The sequence below is a fragment of the Nomascus leucogenys genome, chromosome 21 (genome assembly GCF_006542625.1).
Source record: "Nomascus leucogenys isolate Asia chromosome 21, Asia_NLE_v1, whole genome shotgun sequence".
Taxonomy (NCBI): Eukaryota; Metazoa; Chordata; class Mammalia; order Primates; family Hylobatidae; genus Nomascus; species Nomascus leucogenys.
In genome coordinates, this window is record NC_044401.1 from 77,880,628 (window position 1) to 77,902,351 (window position 21,724).

At 39.9% G+C, this 21,724-nt stretch overlaps 1 protein-coding gene across 19 annotated transcripts in view; it reads left to right on the plus strand.

Moving 5' to 3' along the window:
* The window catches only part of CADPS (calcium dependent secretion activator), a 478,648-nt gene that overhangs the window by 221,803 nt on the left and 235,121 nt on the right, over window positions 1-21,724 (plus strand). For all 19 annotated transcript variants that reach the window (XM_030801932.1, XM_030801936.1, XM_030801937.1 and 16 more), the window contains exons 5-6: window positions 2,466-2,699; window positions 7,725-7,846. In XM_030801932.1, coding sequence (XP_030657792.1) covers window positions 2,466-2,699; window positions 7,725-7,846 — 356 coding nt within the window. The remainder of the gene's footprint in view (window positions 1-2,465; window positions 2,700-7,724; window positions 7,847-21,724) is intronic.

Here is a 21,724-nt window from a genome sequence, read left to right on the forward strand (position 1 = left end):
AAACAGATTCCACAATTGACTGATTAATTATAATTATAACAAGTGTCTTAGTCTATTCAGGCTGCTATAACAGAATGCCATAGTTGACATAAACAAGAGAAATTTGTTTCTCACAGTTCTGGAGGCTGGGAAGTTCAAAATCAAGGCACCATCAGATTCGGTGTCTGATGAGGGCCCACTTTCTGGTTCATAGGCAGCTGTCTTTTTACCAGGTCCTCACATGCTGGCAGGAACAAATGAGCAGCTCTCTGAGGCCTCTTTTATAAAGGCACTAGTTCCATCATGAGGGCCCTCATGATCTAATCATCTTCCCAAGGCCCATCTTCAAATACCACCACATTGAGGATTAGATTTCAACATATAAATTATGCAAGGACACAAACATTTAATCCATTTCAATAAGTGCTACCAAGAAGGTGAGTTAGCAAGTACAACAGGAGGACCCAACCCAGGGAAGTGAAATTTTGAAGCTAAAATATGGAAGATGAAAAGAAGGCTGTTAGTTATGCAGGGAGATAGGGAGAGAGGGGAACAAGACTTTTGACAGCCTTCATGTAGGAAGGAGACTGGCCCTGGACCACCACAAAGACACCTCCAAGCTCTATGGAGAAGAACCACTCTCCGTATTTGACTGAAGCTGTGGGGTGGCAAGGAAGAAAAATCCTTTTCACTAACTAGTGGGTGGGGGGATTACTGAAAGAAAACTAAATTCTTAAGGAACAAAATTACAGGAGAAATAACTAGTCCTGTGGAAATTAGAAAATGATAAAAGTCAGAGTTCCTTTCTGTAACTCTAGATAGCATCTTTCTTTTCTTTCTCTCCCTTTTCCTCCCTCCTTCAGTCCCTGCCTCCCTTACTTCTTCTCTCTCTTTGTCTCTACCTCTTTCTCTCTCTTCTTTGTTGAGTGTCTTATTCTGCTTTGACCTGATGCAGTGTGGCAGCCAACCCTGAGTCTGTAAGATGTTAATGTTTCAGTTCTACCAACCAATTGCAGTCTCAATGTCTCTCAGTCTAGTTCAACTGCTTGACAGAGTAAATCTGATTGATGACTGGGCACTAAATAAAATTAGTTGGTTCATCCTGACTCAGATGCCCATATGTTACACAGCTTTTTTTTTTTTTTTTTTTTGCCACACAGAATTGTCATACCAATTCATGTTCCATGGGATCTAGGTGGAGTTCTACTCCCAACCACAAGGACAGAGGACATAAGCTATGCCTATGCAAATCAGCACAGCATATTACTGGCCATAGAAATTGGCCAGTAATATGGCCAATTGGACACTTACATAAGTTAGACTTTGGGTGAGAGTATGGGGATGAAAGACTGTCTCCATCTTCCTTGCATATTACAAGAGGAAATATTCACTCTTACACTAGATAGCATGATGCGATATTGTGCAGTCCACATCTTTAGGAACATTTCTGTGACAACAGGGGAGCCAAACTGAGCATGAAGCCACCCCAGAAGAACCAAAGCCAAGATTTTAACAAAAATCTCAGTTGTGATGATATCACCTGAGCCCTGATTCCAGCCTTTCCTGAAGCTGGGTCTACCCCAGGATATTTTCTTTTGTTGTTTTAAGCCAGTTTGAGGCGGATTTTTCTGTTGCTTGCAAAAAAAAATAATAATAATAAAATAAAATAAAATCCAGGCTGACTTGGCCTGCTTCTTGCTCCATCAGTTATGGAATAGGGCTTGGGAGGGCAAGTTTATGTTTCAAGTGGTAAATGACTGTTTGGGAAGGTGATCGATCCAAAGCATATTCCAGGTAACTTAGAAGTATGAAGAAAGAAATAGCATGGTTAGCACATGTTGCAATTACAACTAAATTTATAAGCAAGAAAGGAAAAAATAGAGGTCAGTTATGATACCAAATTGCTCTATCTTCTAAAGAATTTTAATCACATTTTTTATCACTTCATTAATTTGGTTCAATTTTTCTTGAAAACAGTAACTATTATTCTTAGAAATAGACACAGACTGTGTTTGAAACATCTCAAATGAGCTCCTTTTGAATTATTCATGTGAGAAAATCTCTGTAGATATCCAGAAATAGGGTCTCTTTCTGTTTCCCTCACTTAAAAACAAATGACTACATTTTACTAAAAAGAAAAACTGAACTGAAACCAGATTTGAAAAATAACACCCCATTTTTCTTCCTACAAATCAAATCTGCTGAAGGAAACTGGGGGAAAAATAGAACTGTAATAAAGCATTTCATTGTTTCTTACTATATGGTTATGTACGTGTTTCTTACCTGTTAGAATGTATAAATAACTAGCAGGCAGGCAGCTGTCTACTCAACTAGGCTGAACATTTTTCTAGCACAAGGCCATGAAATCTGGGTGAATTTCACTAGCAGTAGATGTGATCCTAACTCTGGGCCATGAGACAAAGACCTTCTATATAAATCAGCTCTCTATTTATTCCTCTGCTCATACTTTTCTTTTTCTTCCCAAGGAACGCAAATTTCCCAAGTTTGTATCCAAAGAAATGGAAAACATGTACATTGAGGAGCTGAAGTCATCTGTCAACCTGCTCATGGCCAACTTGGAGAGCATGCCTGTATCCAAAGGCGGGGAGTTCAAGCTCCAGAAACTCAAACGCAGCCACAATGCTTCCATCATCGACATGGGCGAGGAGAGTGAGAACCAGCTCTCCAAGTCAGACGTCGTGCTGTCTTTCTCATTGGAGGTAAAAAGTCCTGAGCCCTTGAAAGTTTCTTGGCACAGCGAGTAGGACATGGGTGATTAGATGCGTCACAATCAACTTGTTTTTTCTTTTGCACCCCAGGAGCAGTTATTAAAATAACAGCATGCTAAGCTTAGGTCAGCTAATCAGCAAGTGATTCCCCATCTCCAGGAGCCCAAACTTTTCTTAAGGAAATGCAATCTGAAAACCACCTACTAAATTTAATCTTGCAATACTTTCTGTCTTAAAACAGTGCTCAAGGATTTTATAAAGACCTTATATAATTTAGAAAGTTAAAAATTTTGGCACCCAGTTTTACAGTTATAAGACAGGCAAGCTAGCATCATATTGTGGTGAGCTGTAAATTTTCTTTCCCATCATCCTTCCTGTTGGCTACAAGGTAGAGTCCCTTGTGGTGGAGGCTTTTTTAGTTTATCTCAGCTCCCAAAGTAAGTACCCATTCAGGCTAGTATTTTGGCAAAATGCTCAACATGTCAATAAGTTTCTCTATAATTTCTCTTCACACATTTTCTTTTCATATGTATATAATCTAAGGAGTAGTTCTGATCTACCTATGTCAGAATTACCTGGGAAGGTAGTTCACTATGCAGATTCCTGGGTACCACCCAGACCTACTGAACTAGAATCTCGAGGGGATGCGAATATAAAATAGTGCAGCCATTTTGGAAAATAGGTTAGCATTTTCTGAAAAAGTTAAACATAAAACTACCATATGATCTAGCAACTCCACTGTCAGATACCCAATAAAAATGAAAACACATGTCTGCACAAAGATTTGACTGCAAATATTTATGGCAGCATTATTTATAATAGCCCAAAATGGAAACAACGTAAATGTCAATCGACTGGTGAATGGATAGACAAAATGGGGTATACCCATACAATGGAATATGATTCAGCAATTTAAAAGGAACAACCCACTGATACATGCCATGACATGGATGAATCTCAAAAATATGCCCGGTGAAAAAAGCCAGGCTTGGCATGGCGGCTCATGTCTATAATCCCAGGACTTTGGGAGGCTGAGGTGGGAGGATTGCTTGAGCTCAGGAGTTTAAGGCCAGCCTGGGCAACATAATGAGACATCTCTACAAAAAAAAATTTTTTTAATTAGCTGAGTGTGATGGTGTGCACCTGTAGTCCCAGCTCCTTGGGAGGCTGAGGTGGGAGAATCACTTTAGCTGGGGAGATTGAGGCTGCAGTGAGCCATAATCGTGCCACTGCACTCCAGCCTGGGTGACAAAGAGAGACCCTGTCTTCAAAAAAAAAAAAAAAAAAAAAAAAGGTCAGACACAAAAGACCACATATTGTATGATTCCCTTGATATAAAAAGTCCGAAAGGCAAATCTACAGAAATAGGAAGTGGATTAATGTTCCCTGGGGCAGGGGGTGAAAAAGGGCATAAGAAATCTTGTTAGGATAACTAAAAATGTTCTAAAACTAATTTATGATGATGGTCACGCAACTTAGTAAATGTACCAAAATCACTGAATTGTGCATCTAAAATGGGTTTATTATATGATATGTAAAACATGCCTCAATCAAGTTGTCAGAAAAAAAATTCTAGACAGGATGTAGCCCTGGACTGTATACTTTAACAAGCCCCTACGTGCTTCTTATCCACTCCAAAATTTAAGAACCACTTGTAACTTACTAAAGTTCAAAACTCCACAAGGGTTTTATGATAACCCTGGATTTGGGGAGACCAAGAGAAGAGATCAAATTTCTGTGCGGTTAATTAGAATATGTAAAGACTAAATTAATTTTCTAGAACATCATTAAAGCCTGCTGTGAATTAACTGCAGGTAATTTATTTTTCTGTGCTAAGTTTGGATGGAGATACTCACATTAGTGTTTTCAACATGTATTGTGCAGTTGGAAGAGGCAGTATTCAATTAAATACAGAGTACTTAGTGTGTGAAAAAATCATCAGTGTAATTTCACGGAAACTTTCTTTTTGAAAAAATAATACTACCACCTGAGGTACTGAATGTATTTTCTTAGGTGTCTGAATTTGATTATTGCCAATTAAAGGTGTCAATTTATTCCCTACTGCCTCTTGTCTTCCTACAGAAAGGGGGAGAAAGTGGTTTATGGATTTTCATGAATATTTTAAATCTGTAATTTTCTTTCCCCTTTTTTTTTTTTTTTTTTTTTTTTTTGACACAAGGTCTCACTCTGTTGCCCAGGCTAGAGTGCAGTGGTGCAGGTGCAGTCTTAGCTAACTGCAGCCTCAACTTCCTGGGCTCAAGTGATCTTCCCACCTCAGCCAGCCTCCCACGTAGTTGGGACTACAGGTGCACACCACCAAACCCAGCTAATCTTTGTAATTTTTGTAGAGATGGGGTTTTGCCATGTTGTTCAGGCTGGTCTTCAACTCCTGGACTCATGTCATCTATCCACCTAAGCCTCCCAAAATGCTGGGATTGTAGGCATACACCACCATGCCCTGCTGAATCTGTAATTTTCTAATTCTTTGTCAGTACTTATTATTACACAGCTGATTATCTGAAATATAGATGTAGACAAGTCCGTACTGCTGTGTGTACCTGATTCAAATGGTTTGACTTGTAATTGAAAGTACAGAAAGAAATGTCCTAGGATTCCCAAATACTTTTTAAATAGAACACTGAATTGCACATCATAGAAAACTGCCAGCAAAAACCATTGCACATCTGTTTGTGAATGTGTTTTGGTGGGCACAATGAGGGGAGGCAAGAAGAGGGAGAAAGGATTGTCATCTCATCAGGGCAGACTAGGATTTGAATTTGCAGCTTGGTACAAGACATATTTTACATAGTTATACACTTGCATGGCTGGAGGGGACACCAGGTAGTAATTAACTTTGCAGTGAGGGAAGGAAGGTCCAGGGTGCCCAGTAGCCAGGCCTTGGGCAAAGGGCAAAGGGCATGTGCTAACAGAAAGCAACAGGTGTTTGTAGAATGCCACTATGGGCCAGGTGCTTTTTCATCATAACACAGTGAATCCTCACAATAGTCTTTTCAGGTATTTGCAGGTGTAGTAACTAAGCCTCAGGGAGGTTGAGAAACCTGCACGTGATTACACAGCTTGTGAAGATGCATAATCAGGATGTGAAGTCAGATTATTTTAAATTCCAAAATTTGTGCTCTTTCATTGTGCCTTCCATTTCTATTTATATGGTTCTTCCCAGTGTAAAAATGTTCACTTATGTACATCATCTCATTTGATCCTCACACAACAGCCACAGGATACATATTATTATCCCCACTTTACAGATCAGGAAACTGAGGCCCTGGAGATTTGAAAGAAAAATGAAGTGACTTCAACATCAAATCATTTGCCCAACATCACGCAAGTAGTACAATGGTTTTGAAAGTGTGGCTTCTGGGTCAGCAGCATCAGCATCACCAGGAAAATTGTTAGAAAAAGAAAGTCCTGGGCTCCAACCCAGGCCTACTGATTAGAAACTCTGGGGATCATAGAGCCTAGCAATCTCTAGTTTAACAAGCCCTATAAATGATTCTGATTCACATTAAGTTTGAGAACCAGTAGCAAAACTGTGACTTGTGGAATCCTGCTTCAATGCTAACCCTATTGTACTTTCTTGCAACTGTTCCACTAAGGAAGTAAACATTTTTTGCACACTCACATTCTTCTTCTTGTGTAATGCCATTACCTATTTTGGAGTACAACTGAATGATTTTTTTCATGTATAAGGACTAATTGTATATCTCTGATGTGAGTCATTTGTTTCAGATTTTTAAACTGATCTCTTTCTTCTCTGCTTTCTGCATTCTTCTCCCTCCCGCCTCTCTTGTGACAAGCCACACTGCTAAATATCAGAATAGAAGGTGATTACGTGGAGTTTGGGAAGGTGGTAGGAAGTGCCAGAAACTGCAAATGATACATCTTGATCCATCATGACACCAGCTTTTTCCCTCAGTCTGGACCAAAGACTATGCAGCTGCAGACATGTTTTTGTTTTGACTCAATAATATTGGCCTGTACAGAGTTTGTGTATTTTATTTCTCCCTATTTGAATTATTGTCAACATTTCAAAATCAGCTTTCTCACTGTGACTCTGATTCAGTTTTCCATCTTCCGGAAGGCAAAATCGGAGTATCTGGTAACTCTGAAGTGAGAAAAGACAAGGCAAGGACGGGTTGTAACCGGCAGCTGCTCCCTTTAGAAGGAGCGTGTGCTCTCCAGTTTGTCATAGTCCCCGATAACCCCTGTTGCATCTCTGAATCTAATGCTGAATAGTACTTGCCCTTTATTTTAGTATTTGCACTATTACTTATCTTATTGTGAAGAAAAAAGTCAATTTATGGGCCTGTGGCTCTTTTAAGTGCTGAACCAAAAGCCAGACTATTTTTGAAGAAAATAAGAGCCTGGCCAGGCGTGGTGGCTCACCCCTGTAATCCCAGCGCTTTGGGAGGCTGAGGTGGGAGTAGTGCCTGAGGTCAGGAGTTCGAGACCAGTCTAGACAGAGTGATAAAACTCTGTCTCTACTAAAAATACAAAAAAAAGAAAAATTAGCTAGGCATGGTGGCGTGCACCTGTAATCCCAGCTACTCAGGAGGCTGACGCAGGGGAATTTCTTGAACCAGGGAGGTGGAGGTTGCAGTGAGCTGAGATCACGCCATTTCACCACTCCAGCCTAGGTGACAGAATGAGACTCCATCTCAAAAAAAAAAAAAAAAAAAAAAAACGATTTCTTGGTAGAAATGAAAAACTGATCTTATTTGCTTAACACAGAAAGAGTAGCCCATTTTATATGCCTGTCTGGCCCCTGTGAGCATTTGAATTAGTGAGCCTTGTCTTTCTATCTGGCAGGCAATCAGCTACACTATGAGGAATTGCATCTTCGTGCTAGACTGGTCCCAGCATGACTGGTACAAGCCTAACAGAAGCCATCAGATACCTGTTGGTTTTCTCTGTAGCTTCTCATTTGTGTATTTTCCTCTGGGTGATGCTGCCAGGGGCCTTGCCAGTGACCTCCATTATGTGGAATTCTCTTTTCAGGTGGTAATTATGGAAGTCCAAGGCCTCAAATCTTTGGCTCCAAATCGCATCGTATATTGCACAATGGAGGTGGAAGGAGGAGAGAAACTACAGACTGATCAGGCAGAGGCTTCTAAACCAACGTAAGTTATGTTTCTCCATCTTATAGAGGGTTGCTGCCATTAGTTCCATTTTGGCCAACTCCAAGGAGAAGATCTGGTTTCCCCAGAAGATACTAGAAGACATAAACCTTGTTTATTTTTCAAACAAGATGACTTGCCTGCATTTTTATTTGGCAGCCACAGCAAAGATTCTAGTTCCTTCAAAGCAGAGATCTGAAGAAAATTAAACAGTCTCCTTTCTAGTGGTTTTAAGTATTCACCCTTGAGAGATTAGTCACAACTTCCATTCATCAATATAATGTCAGGAAAGTTTGATATATGTTTACTTTTATTAAATTTTCTAAATATTTGGTTTTCAGTATAAGATATAAAAATGTTTTTATTTCCATATATTTTTTGGGGAACAGGTGGAATTTGGTTATATTACTAAGTTCTCTAGTGGTGATTTGGGAGATCTTGGTGTCATCATCTGAGCAGTATACACTGAACCCAATTTGTAGTCTGTTATCCCTTACCCCCTTCTCACTCTTTCCCCTGAGTCCCCAAAGTCCACTGTATCATTCTTATGCCTTTGAATCCTTATAGCTTTGGTCCCACTTATTAGTGAGAACATATGATATTTGGGTTTTTGTCTAATTTTTTTCCTATATGTCATAGTTCTGAATGTATTAGCAAGGTAGTATGTTACATAATACATTAATTCAACGGGTCAATATAATTTAGTCAAATGCTTACTATGTGTGTGTACAAGGTATTATTGCATGGTGGACAGGAAAGTAGTCACTGTTGTAGCCCTCCACAGCTCACGGTTTCATGGGGCCATCAGAAAAGTAATGGCACAAATATATAATTATAAATAGTTATAAATGCTGACAAAGAATGCTTTGAGAGGAGATAATGGGAGGCACCTGAACCAGTTTGTGAGGACAGATGCAGAATAGGCCTTCCTTAGGACATATGAGGCATTTGAACTAATATTATTAAAGTTGAGCAATGGGAGTGGGGATGGGTGGAGAGCATTCTAGGCAGAGTAAACAGCTTGTGCAAAGGTCCTGTGGTTAGCAAAGGCCCTGGGCAAGGAGAAATTCAAAGGAAGCCAGCAGGGCTGGAGTTTGGAGAATGAGGGGTGGATAAGCTGCCAGAGAGGCAGGCAGGGCCATACCATGGGGAAGTTGTTAGGCCTTGGTGAGGAAAGCATGGATTGGAGATGTATTTTGAAAAGATGACTCTGACTGCAGTGGATGGGGAGTGGGTGAGCAGGGTTGTGCAGGAGGCCAGTTAGGGTACTGTTTCAGTGGTCCACAGGAGCAATAATGGGTTCATTCATTAGGGTCAATAGACTCTCAGGCCTCAAAGATTCTTGAGAGATCATTGCTCCCTTCCCTCCCTACCCACTACTTTTCTCTCCCTTCCTTTTCTATCTCAGTTAAGCCCATCTAGACTAATGAGCATCTTTTTGTGTTGGTGTTAATTCATAAGAGAGTCATCAAAAGAGAAACCCTGAACAGCAGCTCACTGCCTCTCCTCCCCCAGAGCATTATGAGCTGTTTGGCAGAACATGAATAACTTGCCAGGATGTTCAAACAAAATAGTTCAAAGAAAGCACTGAATGTTTCCTGGACTAGAGAAAATCTGAGGGCATTGTATGCCTTCAAGTGGCTCTTTGCATGAATAGGCAAAAGCCTCAGATGCTCAGAAGCTGGGAGAAATTAATGAGTGTGTACAAGAGGAAATGGAAACCAGTGCACCTTGTCACACGCCACCCTTCCTCCCTTTTTTTTACAACCGAGTTTCAAACTGACAATGAATGTGATTCTTTTTTACTGCCATTGATGAAATCCCAGTTATTCCTCAAATGGTCTGATCATTTTCCATGCTCTTATGTTATACTGCACTATTTGTGCTTTTTAAAAATGTATGATACATGGGGGAAGAACAAACTATTTGGTGTTTCTGCCAACCTTTTAAGATGCTGGGCCCAATATGGTGTTATAAGATTGAGAAGGAAGAAGAAAGTTCTGATTATTCTAACAGACTGTTGTTTCATATGAGCTATTATAATTCAAAACACAGTTTGTAACATTCGATCAGACGCAACGGTTTCAGTTACCAGGGTAAATGATGAGTTGATTTTCCTGTGCTTGTAAATGGTTAAAACAGAATTTCAGATTACAAATAATTACAGAATGCTTGGGTCTACCTGCTTGAAATATTCATTTTTCATACACATACTTACTCATAACTATACATGTGGCTTATGATATCTATATACAGAAACAGCTCACATTGAAACATTTTGCTTTTCCAGTAAGAAGTATACATTTTTGATTCCTCTTCAGTCAATAGGTTGGTTGATTTGTAATACCTTAAGGATTCAGGTTTCATGACCAGGGTCAAGTCAAATCAGTCAGTGGTAGCTACCTAAAGTGCTGTATTGAGAAGGGTTTGAGGCCAAATCCATACTCAGAGGAAAATATTGCCAAGGTCAACTTGTAACGTCTGCCGTGGAAGAGGAAGGAGTACAAGTGCCCTGTATCTGCCATCTCTATAGTATCCCAAAGGGATATACGCGGAACTTGAAATGTACAACGCTCATGTGTCTTCCTCTCTTCCTTTATCCTTTACATGTAGACTCTCCTATATCCTTTACTTATTTTCCTTCTAAATCCACAATTCTGTACTCGATACTCTTTTTAACCATTTTTCTTTGTCACAGTTCACTTCTGGTAGTTTTTCTCTGCCTCCAAGTGGTTTTGTTCTGTTTTGTTTTGGGGTTTGGGTTTTGTTTTGTTTTGTTTTGTTTTGTCTTTTGAGATAGGGTCTTACTCTGTCACCCAGGCTGGAGTACAGTGGTGCGATCACAGCTCACTGCAGCCTTGGCCAACCTGGGCTCACGTGATCCTCCCACCTCACTCTCCTGAGTAGCTGGGACTACAGGCATACACCACCATGCCCATCTAATTTTTGTATATTTTTGTAGAGATGGGGTTTCACCATGTTGCCCAGGCTGGTCTCGAACTCTTGGGCTCAAGTGACTTGCCCCTGCCTCATCCTCCCAAAGTACTAGGATTCAGGCATGAGCCACTGCACCTGGCTTGCCTCCAGTTTTATCTGGTAGCATGAACGAGTCTGTTTGTGCAGTTCCATTTTCTTCCTGCCTCCCTAGTTTTAACTTACTCAGAAGCCTCTTCATCATCTCTTTTCTCTGAAGCTTTATTTCTTCTCCTTTTCTCCACTCTCTCCCCTCCCACTTACACTTTCTCCTATTACTAATCTCCAGCTGTCATCTCTGCTACTTGATTTTGATTATTCCAGAAATTTTCCTTTCAGGGATTATCTTTAATTTGTCCTAATAACTCCACTTCATCCTCTGACAAGCTTAGCCCTTTTCCTGCCCTATTTATCTTCTGAATCTTGTCTTTGACTATTTTTTTACAGCCAGCTGGTGCCCATGCTTTATTTATATATTCTAAAAGCAAAACTCCATTCAAGCATGTTTTGTTTATTACTCAAATTCCATGGTTGCTGCTACCAAGTACTACACCCCATAACTAGAACCCTAACATTGAGCCATAGCACATGTCTACAAGGAATTTGGCTGTTGTCTTTTTTTTTTTTTTTCAAGTATAGCCAAAAATTCAGGAGTACATAACATAACCCAATTTGTCTAAGAGTGTGTTATTTGGAATCCTCATGTATTGAATTGACATTTCACATCCTTCACCTCCTTTTATCAGTGCCATCTCTTCACTTATAGCCATGACCCTGCTCAGCATCATCATATTGGATCAGTTGTATAATATAATAACACTGTGTTCATTAGTTAAATATATTAATACTTTGTGGTTGGAAAAAATGGTGTGTGTGGTGAAGGCAGGGCAGCCTCTTATACTCTCAGCTAAATTGTGGCCCACACTTATCCTTCAGTTGATCAATCTATTTGCTACCTGTCGGTTGTTTTCAAGCAGAGCATGTCCTCTCAATTCTGTTGTCCTCCTCTCCTGTGTTTTTAACATAGAAAGCCAGGAGAATATATGATCAAGTTTTCATGAGATGTATTTATTTTACAATATTGTCTCCATTTGCAACAGGTTGTTTTTGCTTCTGATGGGAAACCAATGGGGATACTTAGGCAGAAGTGCTTGAAATCCTGCCATTAGATCAGCAGCTTCAGGAAGACATGGAGATGGAGAAGGAAATGCTTTGGGAATTCCAAAGCATTTGGAATATATTTTCCCACTTTCTTTGAAATAGAGCAGAGGGCTGTTCTTGCTCTAAGGTGATATATTTCAAAGGGTGGCACTGTTACCTTTACTAAGAACAGAGATTATGTTAAGTAATACCAGAACGTGGCATTGAGTGAGATGAAATTATGTGAAAAAGAAGGCACTCCTTTTCCATTTATTTTTCAATTCTTCTGATCAGGTCAAGGAGAATATTTTAATTTGATGCTAGTAGGTCATTAACACCTCCACAGGTCTCAGGCTCAGAGCCTCCTGCAGGCAACAGCATCCAGTTAAGATTTCATAGCTTTGTTTAGATCCCATTACGCTTACCTTCTATTCACGGCTGGTGGTGCTGTTTTGTCTTTTGTAGCAATGACATAAGATTTCCTTTTTAAAGAAATACATTAACATTTAAAAAGTGAATCAATTTAAATAAAATATATTAAGTAAATAATAGCACAGGTGGTACCTGGATACAATGAAAGGTAATCATGAAAGTATCTTGTGTTGGTATACGGAAATGGCAGAGATTGGGAAGATGGTAGGCAAATTACATTAATTTGAAAAAAAAATTGATGTAAAGAAACCTGACGTATTCCCTGAGTAGAAAATATATTCCAAAATTTTATTTGTTGGTAGTTTTGTACAGTGTAAGTTGTCCTCTATAATAACCATGCCCCAAGGATTAAATATTGGAACACTTAAATAATTTTGCTGAAAAGAAAGGAAATTCGAATTAGCAACCCAGTATTGTGCTAATGTATCTGAAATTATATTCTACTGAATTGAAACCAAAGATGCTACTTGGCATTTGATTATTTAACAAGTTCATTACTCCCTGACAGGCCATGGGCTTCAGGACTTATGAATTTTATTATTGCCAGGGATTAGGAAACACAACCAAACTTGGAAAATTGGTATTTTCCACGGGAATGACAAGATGAAATGCCCTAACTGGGAAATCTTGCCATGGCCCTAGAGTTCTTCAATGACATCTCATCTGATGAGACAAACAAAAGACAAAACGAAAATACAACAACTTCCTGTAACATTTTTCTTCTGTGAAGTATATTACTCATCCTAATGGTAGAGTGCAGAATGGGCCAGGCTTATTATACCCAAATTATTCATAGAAATGGAGTTCTATTAAATTGTTCCCACACTGAGTCAGTTACAAAGTCAGAAAAGGAAATTGTTCCCTCCAGTTGCCTGCCTCATGTATTATCTTCTTAATGGTGCTTCCTTTTTCAATTTAAGCAAAATGTTTTCTGTGTACTGGGCCTTGGAATGGTTTAAATCGAGGCAGAGTATCTTTCCTGAATGGTTTCTTTGATATTCAGATGTGATACGATGATATGAAAGGGTAGATACTTGCATTCCTTCAGCAAGTGTACACAGGATGCTTTCCTTATGTCCAACCAGTGCTGGGGCTACAGCTATGAATAACATATCTCAAACCTTGGCCTGTGGATCAAACATTCAAGTAAGGGACATAGGCAATAAACAAATGAACAAATGAATATATAAGGGTAACAACAGACTATAATTTGTGTTCTGAAAGAAATGAGCAGGCTGCTGTGATAGAAAGTGGTGGGGGCATAGGGAAGAGGAAACAGCAAGTGCAAGGCTTTGAGGTAGGGAGGGGCTTGATGTGTCCTGGACCAGAAAGGGGAACAATGTGCCTAGAGATTAGTCATTGAGGGAGAGTGTTTACAGGGAGAGTGCAGACAGCAGGGCAGGGCCAGACAACTTAGGGGTCTTAGGGGCCACGCAAAGGGTTTAAACTTTATTCCAAGACCCTGGAGAAGCTATTGGCAGAGTTTAAGCCAGGGAAAATATGATTGTATTTCCATCTTGAAATCTGAAATATCTTTAAGGACCAGAGTAAACTTGGAACCATATATTGGTAAACTAGTATTTATTGAGCACATACTATTTGCCAGGCTTTAGTGTTAGAGTGGGGGATAACACAGATATGACCTTTGAAGTTGTGCACCTATGGAGGAGAGTTGATTGGAAAAATCTGAGTGCCTGGGCATGGTCTATATTCCAGGAGCCACTGTAGCTTTTGAGAACTTCAAAGGCCACTGAATGGGAAAGGGAATGAGGCTTCCTGAGAATCAGCTCCTTTCCTGTCTTGACACTCCATGCTCAAGTTCACAGTCCAGGAGATATTTACGTAGAGACATTATGTAGTGAGAACGTGGAGCTTGGATACCATTTCTTCTGTTTTTTCCTTCCAGAAAAAGGTTTAATTTCTTTCCAAGTTAATTAAATCATAAATGGTAAAAGTCAACACTGACCCAGAAATTCAATTTTGCTAGGCTCCCAGAAGATACGTAGGTTGGGAGGAAGTAAAATTATAATCACAGTTTGGGATGCTCAGACACTGGCCTCTCAGACCAGAATGCTTGGTCCAGAATTCCCAATGTTTATTTAAGACCAGTTTGTGTGTGTTTGTGAGCTGGAGGGTGAAGGTGGGCAGACTGCTAGGACAACAGACAGTCGGATAGACAGTGGGAAGGAATCAAGGTGCTAGGGAACAAGTATTGGAGAGAGAGTTCCTAGTTCTGCTCCCAGCTCCATCATAAATTTGCCAACCTGTGTCATGTAAGCCACCAAGCTTCCCAACTTCTCCAAGTCCTGAAAAGTAGAATCCAAGGTCCCTTCTACCTCAACAATTCTATAATTATTTCATCCAACTAACTGGTCCAGAGTAGAACCATAATGGCAGAACTTAAGACAGAGGTTTCAGGAATTGCAACTAACTCTGAGTTGGTGAAATTTCTGTAATTAATTGGAGTTTCAGAATTGGATGATCAAATGGTGGCTGGAGTTTGCCAAACGTTGATACTCCATCTAAATGTGAAAAATCTATAAAAGTTCTGATTTCATGAGTAGTCTAATCTTGTGTAGCTATGAAACAAGGCTGTACTCTTTTTAAAAAACCCTTAAGGACTAAGTGACTGTAGGTCATTTCCTTTCTGATTCAGCTTCTCTATTACCTTGCCAGAGAAGATTAACTGCCGCTTATATCTGGAGTAAATCTAAGAACTGGACTGTTTTTCTATCACTGTTCAGTAGAAATCAAATTTAATACGTTTCTCTCCAAGTGTGAAAAGCCACTGTATTTTTTATTTAGTGCTCAGGGAGAACATAGGAAAGAATGTCATAGAGTTATTTCCCTGTAATGATAGAATGAGGGGCAAATTCTAAATCCTCACTAATAAGAAAACAACAGATACTTGATTTAGATTCATCAGTGTTCACAAGCAGTATGGTGTCATGGACAAGAGTACAAAATTGAGAGCCAGAGCACTGGGTTCATATTTCCACTGTGTGACTGTGGGCAGGCTGCTTAACTCTTTGTGCCTCCATTTCCATATTCTTATGAAAATTAATTGCTATATATATATATATATATAAACAATGCTTGGGCAGATAGTAGTCCTATTGACTATTATAATCATGGCTTTATTCTTGTTTGGATGGACGAAGGGGACATGGGGGGAAACAAAGTGGCCTGAGTCTAAAACAGTAGTCATTAGCGTTGATTCAGTATTTTCTATGGACCAGGTGCCATGCTAGGTATTTCACAGTTATCATTTTATTTAATGCCCTACCATAACCTATGAGATAGGTACTATTGTTATTCTCATTTTACTAGTGGAAATATTGAAATCCAGAGAGATGAAGTTATTTAGTCAAGTTGCAGATACAATAGCTAAGCCAAAAGCCAAACCCAAAGCCTGTACTTTTCATCCATTCTGCCACCCTACCTTTCTAAAAGAAATTAGATGTCTAAAACAGAGTAACTTAATTAGCATTGAATATTCAACAAAACTATCTAAAAGCGTGCGCTTCCTTTCCATAAATTCAGTTGTTTTGTGGATTAAAACCCAGCCCATATTTAAATGGAGATGAATGTGCTGACGCACACACCAGCACAGGTGTTCCACATTAGTGTTCACACTCAGCAGGCATAATTCGACCCACATACATCAGCACTGTGAGGTGTAACACATGTGAGTCTGAAAAGAGGATCTCTGCCCTTGAGGCATTTACACAATCCCAGGAGAGACACTAATGATAATGATCATCATCCTCAAGGGAATCATTATCAGTAACAACTGCCCCTACCATTTACTGAAATCTAAGTACCAGGCACTGAACTAGCTGGAACCATATGGCTAAGAGTCAGACGGACCTGGGTTTAAATCACAGTTTCACCGTTTACGAGCTGGGTAACCTTGACCAAGGAGCTTCTCCCCATTAAGCCTCAGTTTCCCTAAATTTGAAAGAGAGACAAGAACATAACTGCCCCATCGGGTTGTTGTTGAAAATCAATCTGATCTATGTTAAGGGCTGAGTTCAATGACCAGCATATTGTAACCTCTCAGGAAATAGTATTAGTAGCCTAAAACTCACTATAATGTCACTGAACTCCACATGGTACTGTTAAGAAATAGAAGGAAAAAAGAGAAGCTCAGAGAAATCAGGAAGCCTGCCCCCAAATCCTACAACTCCACACACCCAGGCTCCAAACACCTGGAAATCAATTGGCCAAGGCTGCCAAAGTAGGAGTGAGTACCATTGCCAAAATGCTTTCCAGAGCCAGAGGACATATTCTGAGGGTGGACTGCCTTCGATTTGATGATAAAAGAACTAGTTCTTAAAGGCAAGAGGAATCCAAAAGGCAGCATCCTCCATGAGTCCTCTTCCAGAGGCACAGCCCTCTACAGCCTGGGTCTCCACAAGCCTGTTGCTCTGGCGTCTTTCTGGATCAGGGCCATTGTTCAAGAAGCTAGAGTGCAGCTAAGATAATACTTTCTATGTGTTTGTCAGTTACTTATTTATCTTCCAGCAACGCCCCTGTGCTGTGATATGGAACTTGCCTCACTATAAGGGTGCAGATGGATGGGGCCCTTGGGGAGGACACAGCATCTTGGCATGATGCCAATTATCAGGGGGTTTGGAAATTTCTAGGGCTCTGGTGTTTAAACTCTGGAGTCCTTCAGAGTTACCTGGGTTCCTTGGTAAGGATTCAAAAGCTCTCATGTCAGCCCGTAGCTTCCAGTTTAGATGGTCTGGGATGAGGCAGCTATTTCAGGCAATCTTTAACAGCTGCAGTCTGGGTGGAAACATTTCAGTGATTATATGAAAAATAAAGGTTCAGCATGGGCATAAGAGCAAAAGCTTTGCGGTGATAGAACCTGTAGTTTGAATCTCACCTGTGCCACTGTCATTGTTATGGTAGGTGAGCTACTAAATCCTTCTGAACCTCAGTTTCTTCACTTACAAAATAATACTGATGATATCTACACCAGAGGCTGCTTAATAACATTTCAAATTTAACATATGCAAAGCACTTGGCACAAATGTAAGAGATGTTATTCTTATTTTAATCATTATTGCTGTCAGTGGACCCGGGGTAAAAAAGGAAAACTGCACAGACCATCAAAGTCAGTTGGTGTGAACTAAAGAAGCTAAAGACACTTTATCTCTCAGATGTCTTGTTTAGTTTCCTGTGGAATGTGTTCATTTATATGTAGATCCCTTACTTGTACTTGGAAAAAATCTATGTAGTAGGCTAGTTTTCTTATAATGCTTACATGTAAAGATGATTAATAAATGTTGGTTGGTTCAGAGCTAAACCTTAGCAGCAAGTGGTAAAGGGTTATGGGAAAGCTGAGAAGGGGCCCAGTGTGATGGGCTTGAAAACCTCTTTAGAGTACTGATGACCATAAAGATAATTATAGTGCAGATCTCTCCACCTAGATGAGGCGCTATACCTGAAAGAACAGAAGACAGCTGCAAAATATCTGGGGAGGGGAAAAAAAAAAAAAAAACAGAGAAATCCCGAAAAGTAAAGTGAACCCATTGTGTGAGTTCTTGACACGAAATCACTGTCACTTAATAAGTAACAAATAAAATACATACACACACATAAAAATATACACACCAAGGAATTGCTAGGTCCAACACAAGTAAATCTCTGTAAATTTGACTTTTAGCAAGTAGCACGCTATACAATCTAATAATGACAGGGTGTTGTTTTTTGGATGTTCTTCTTCTGTAAATTTACTAGAGAGGGAAGGAATGAAAAGAGGGCTCTTGTCTCCCATGACTTTATACATGCAGTAGTACAATAGAGTTGCAGGATCAATCACTGAGGACTATTAGAGGCAGAAGGCTCTGGGTGTGATGTCCCAGTTCTGCCCTGCCATGTGATGTCACCTTGTTTTTCTCCCTGCTGTGTCAAATCACTCAACCTATTTCCCAAGAGCAGAATTCATTGATTTTCTGTTGAGCCAAATGTAGCAGGACTTGGGACCTAGAAAATGTTTCTCTCTTTTTCACCTTCCTGTTTTGAAGAGACCTCAAATGAAATGAATCTCAAAAACAGCCTGGTCTCTAGAAATAGCAGCCTCTAGAAGAACTCAGTGTGCAATTTTTGTCATTCGTAATCAGAACCAAGCATCCCATGCACATCTCACAAATACTTAGAAATCAGGGGGAGAATCAAATCACAGAGAGAAGTGCGTAAGATGCTACTGGCCAGAATCCTGGGTTCATTCAGTCAGCTTTCCTTCATCTCACTTATCTGGGTGGCTGCTGTGTGCTATAAACACTGTGCCTTTGAGGCACTGGGGCTACAACAGGGAACAAAAGCAGAAATGTAGCTGTTATGGCACCCACAATCTAATGGCACAAACGATAGGCAAGGCACGTGTAAGTCATTGGGTAGAGATACCTTCAAGTTTGGCTTTGGCCTTATTATTCAGTTAAAATCTCTTATATACCTTTGGCTTCAACTTGCCTTTAGGAGACCAAAAAGTCAAGTGTTATTTCAAAGTCATTTCTGAAATTTCTGGACTTGTGCATGCTCAGTGATCATGGAAACACGTAGATAATCATCATACCCAATCAATGTGATACTGTCTGTAATATAAGCAAGGTGAATCATTCTGACTTAGTGTTAAAATCTGAATATTCATTTTTAAAACAGGTGAGCGTTCCAAATGCACATTGGAGTAGAAAATCTTCATATGTGCTTTAGACGTTGAATTCTATTAGTGGAACTATGAAAATATATACAAATATGTATTAACATGTTAACATGTAAAAATTATTCATAAAAACGATTTTATATGAATGAATAAACAAATGAATAAGAAGATAAAAACAGTACAACTTGATATCTTTAAGAAGAACGTTATATCACTTTTGAGGCAAGAAATCTTCAAAAAATTTAAATAATGATGCAAAGCAGAAAAGTAAAGATGAGGCTTTATCATAATGCTAATCTCTCTAGACCTGTTTGAGGCACTAGCATTCATCATATTAAATGAAATAAGATAAGGCTTACCTTAATTCTTTCCTATCTGGAAGGAGAAAAAGCTTAACAACCCACTGTCAATGTCGCTGTCAAAGACTGGCCATACTAAAGAGCTGGCCCCAAAATATTTCACTTCCCACTAACCTCAAGTCAAAGTAAATATCCATTTGCCGTCTGTCCTAAATGTGTTGTATAGAGGCAGCAGGGGGAAGTAACAAAAGTTTAAATTTTAGCTAATTAAGTTTTTATTAACAACATTGTAATAATAACTAAAGTGTTAATTTCAATTATTCTTGTACCCTCAGAAGTTTATTCAGTGACATCTCTATTTGGCTTTGGCCAAATATTCATTTTTAATCCTCAGCCCATTTAGCATTCAGCCAAAATGTGGGTTCAGGGCCCCTGCACCACTGCTGTGAAGCACAGATGTAGCGTGGTGATTTGGTGGAGATTTACCAAGTTGGGGAGAAGCCGTTTTAATTAGAGGGGTCACAAAATATCCCCAAGAGGTGGCATTTGCGCTTAAACCGAAGCAAGAGGGAGCCAGTTATGTAAAGAGCATGGTGAGCAGAGAGAATCGCCAAGTCCTGACACTCTGTGGCAAGAAGGCGCCTGTGAGGGGCAAGAAAAAGACCTGAGGGTGGAGCACAGGGAGAGGGAAGGGAGAAGACAGCAAGTCAGCAAGGCTGGCGGGGCCAGATCTCACAGGACCTGGAGGTCAAGGCAGGAGGTTTGGGCTTTATGTCCCAAAGTAACCTGGTTGGATTTATGTATTTAACAGATCAGTGTGGCCGCTAGATGGAGAAGGACTGCATGAGGCATGAGCAGCAATGGGAGTGGGGACACCAGTTGGGAGGCTGTGGCTGTCATCATGTAAGACAGGATGGTGGTTGATGATGGCAGAGGAAAGCAAGTGAGAAGGACAGGTTCAAGACACATTGGGACGTAGAGCCCAAACTCTCTCCTTTTCATTCCCATTGTCTGCTCTTTTTCCAAGGGTGATACTATGCCCTCTGGAGGTTGCATTCTAGCAGCGGACAACACTTGTCTCTTCTCTCCGGAGTTTGCAATTTTTTATTACCCCCAGATGCTGCTCTGCACACCCTGCTTGCCAATTTGTAAGTTGTACTGCCAGCGTCTCGGTGAATGACCTTGAGTGAGTCGAAGTCACCTGGCATCTCTCACAACCATGTGGGTAGTGGATGTACAGCTGTGAACTGGGGCAGTGAGTTCTCAAGCTGGCTGTTTTATTCCCCACAAGGATTACTCTACAGCTGTACCAAATTTGTTCTTTTTCCACTTTAGCAGAGACGTGTCTTTTACATAATGTCACATGCTGACATTAGGGTGACATTGACACCTAACCAAAAAAAAATTAACGCATTCTCTTCCCCTTCTAGATTTCATTTCCTGCTTGGTTTATAAGTCAGATTGCACTGTGCTTGTGGTCATGCTTGCTGCTGGGTAGGGAGGTATTATTAACGGGAAACTATTTTGAGAAATAACCTACAGTGAGTCCAGTCCCACTGAGCAAGTGAGCTGTTCTCTGTAGATAATGTCAGTGTTGGGTGCTTGAAGTCTTTCATGAGGATAATGTTTAATTACATGTAAATAAATCAGCCTTGACTCCAACTCTACAGTGGAATCTTGGACCCAGGACTCTTCCCAACAGATAAAACCGCTAAAAAGTCTGGAGGAAAAATGCATATTTTGTGCATACACTTCAAATAATATTTATTTGGTAACTATTTTGTATAAGGCAGTGTGGTTGGTCTTATTATTGGCTATATTTTTTAAATAATATTTTATGTTTTTCTGACCAAAAAGTTATAATCCTTGTTGCAGAAAATTGAGGGAAAGCGTAAGGAAAAATTAAATATTACTCATGATCCCTATATCCAGCAATAATCACTGTATATGTTTTGGTGGTGTTTTCCAGTTTTTCTGGATCTGTGGGTGTGTCCACACCCATCCACAGATATATGCATATGATAGATAACCTTGTATGAAAATCTGTATACTCATATATGATTGTTCCTTTTGCGTCAGTTCCTAGGAAATGCTGTTACTAGTTCACAGCTAGTTATTTCCTGTATGTTGGTAAATAGGGTGACCAAATCATTCTAGTTTACGCAGGACTTTTCATTATTGGCATTGCCCCATCCTGGGGCAAACTGAGACAGTTGGTCACCTTGTTTTAGTGAATACATCACATCTGCTCAACCTCCATCATCCTATATACCGGGAGAAAGTGAATGGCTGAAGGTCACTTGCTATATTTGTTTTGGGGAGACCTCTGTCTCTTCAGCTTCTACCATTAGGAAGCTGTCTCTC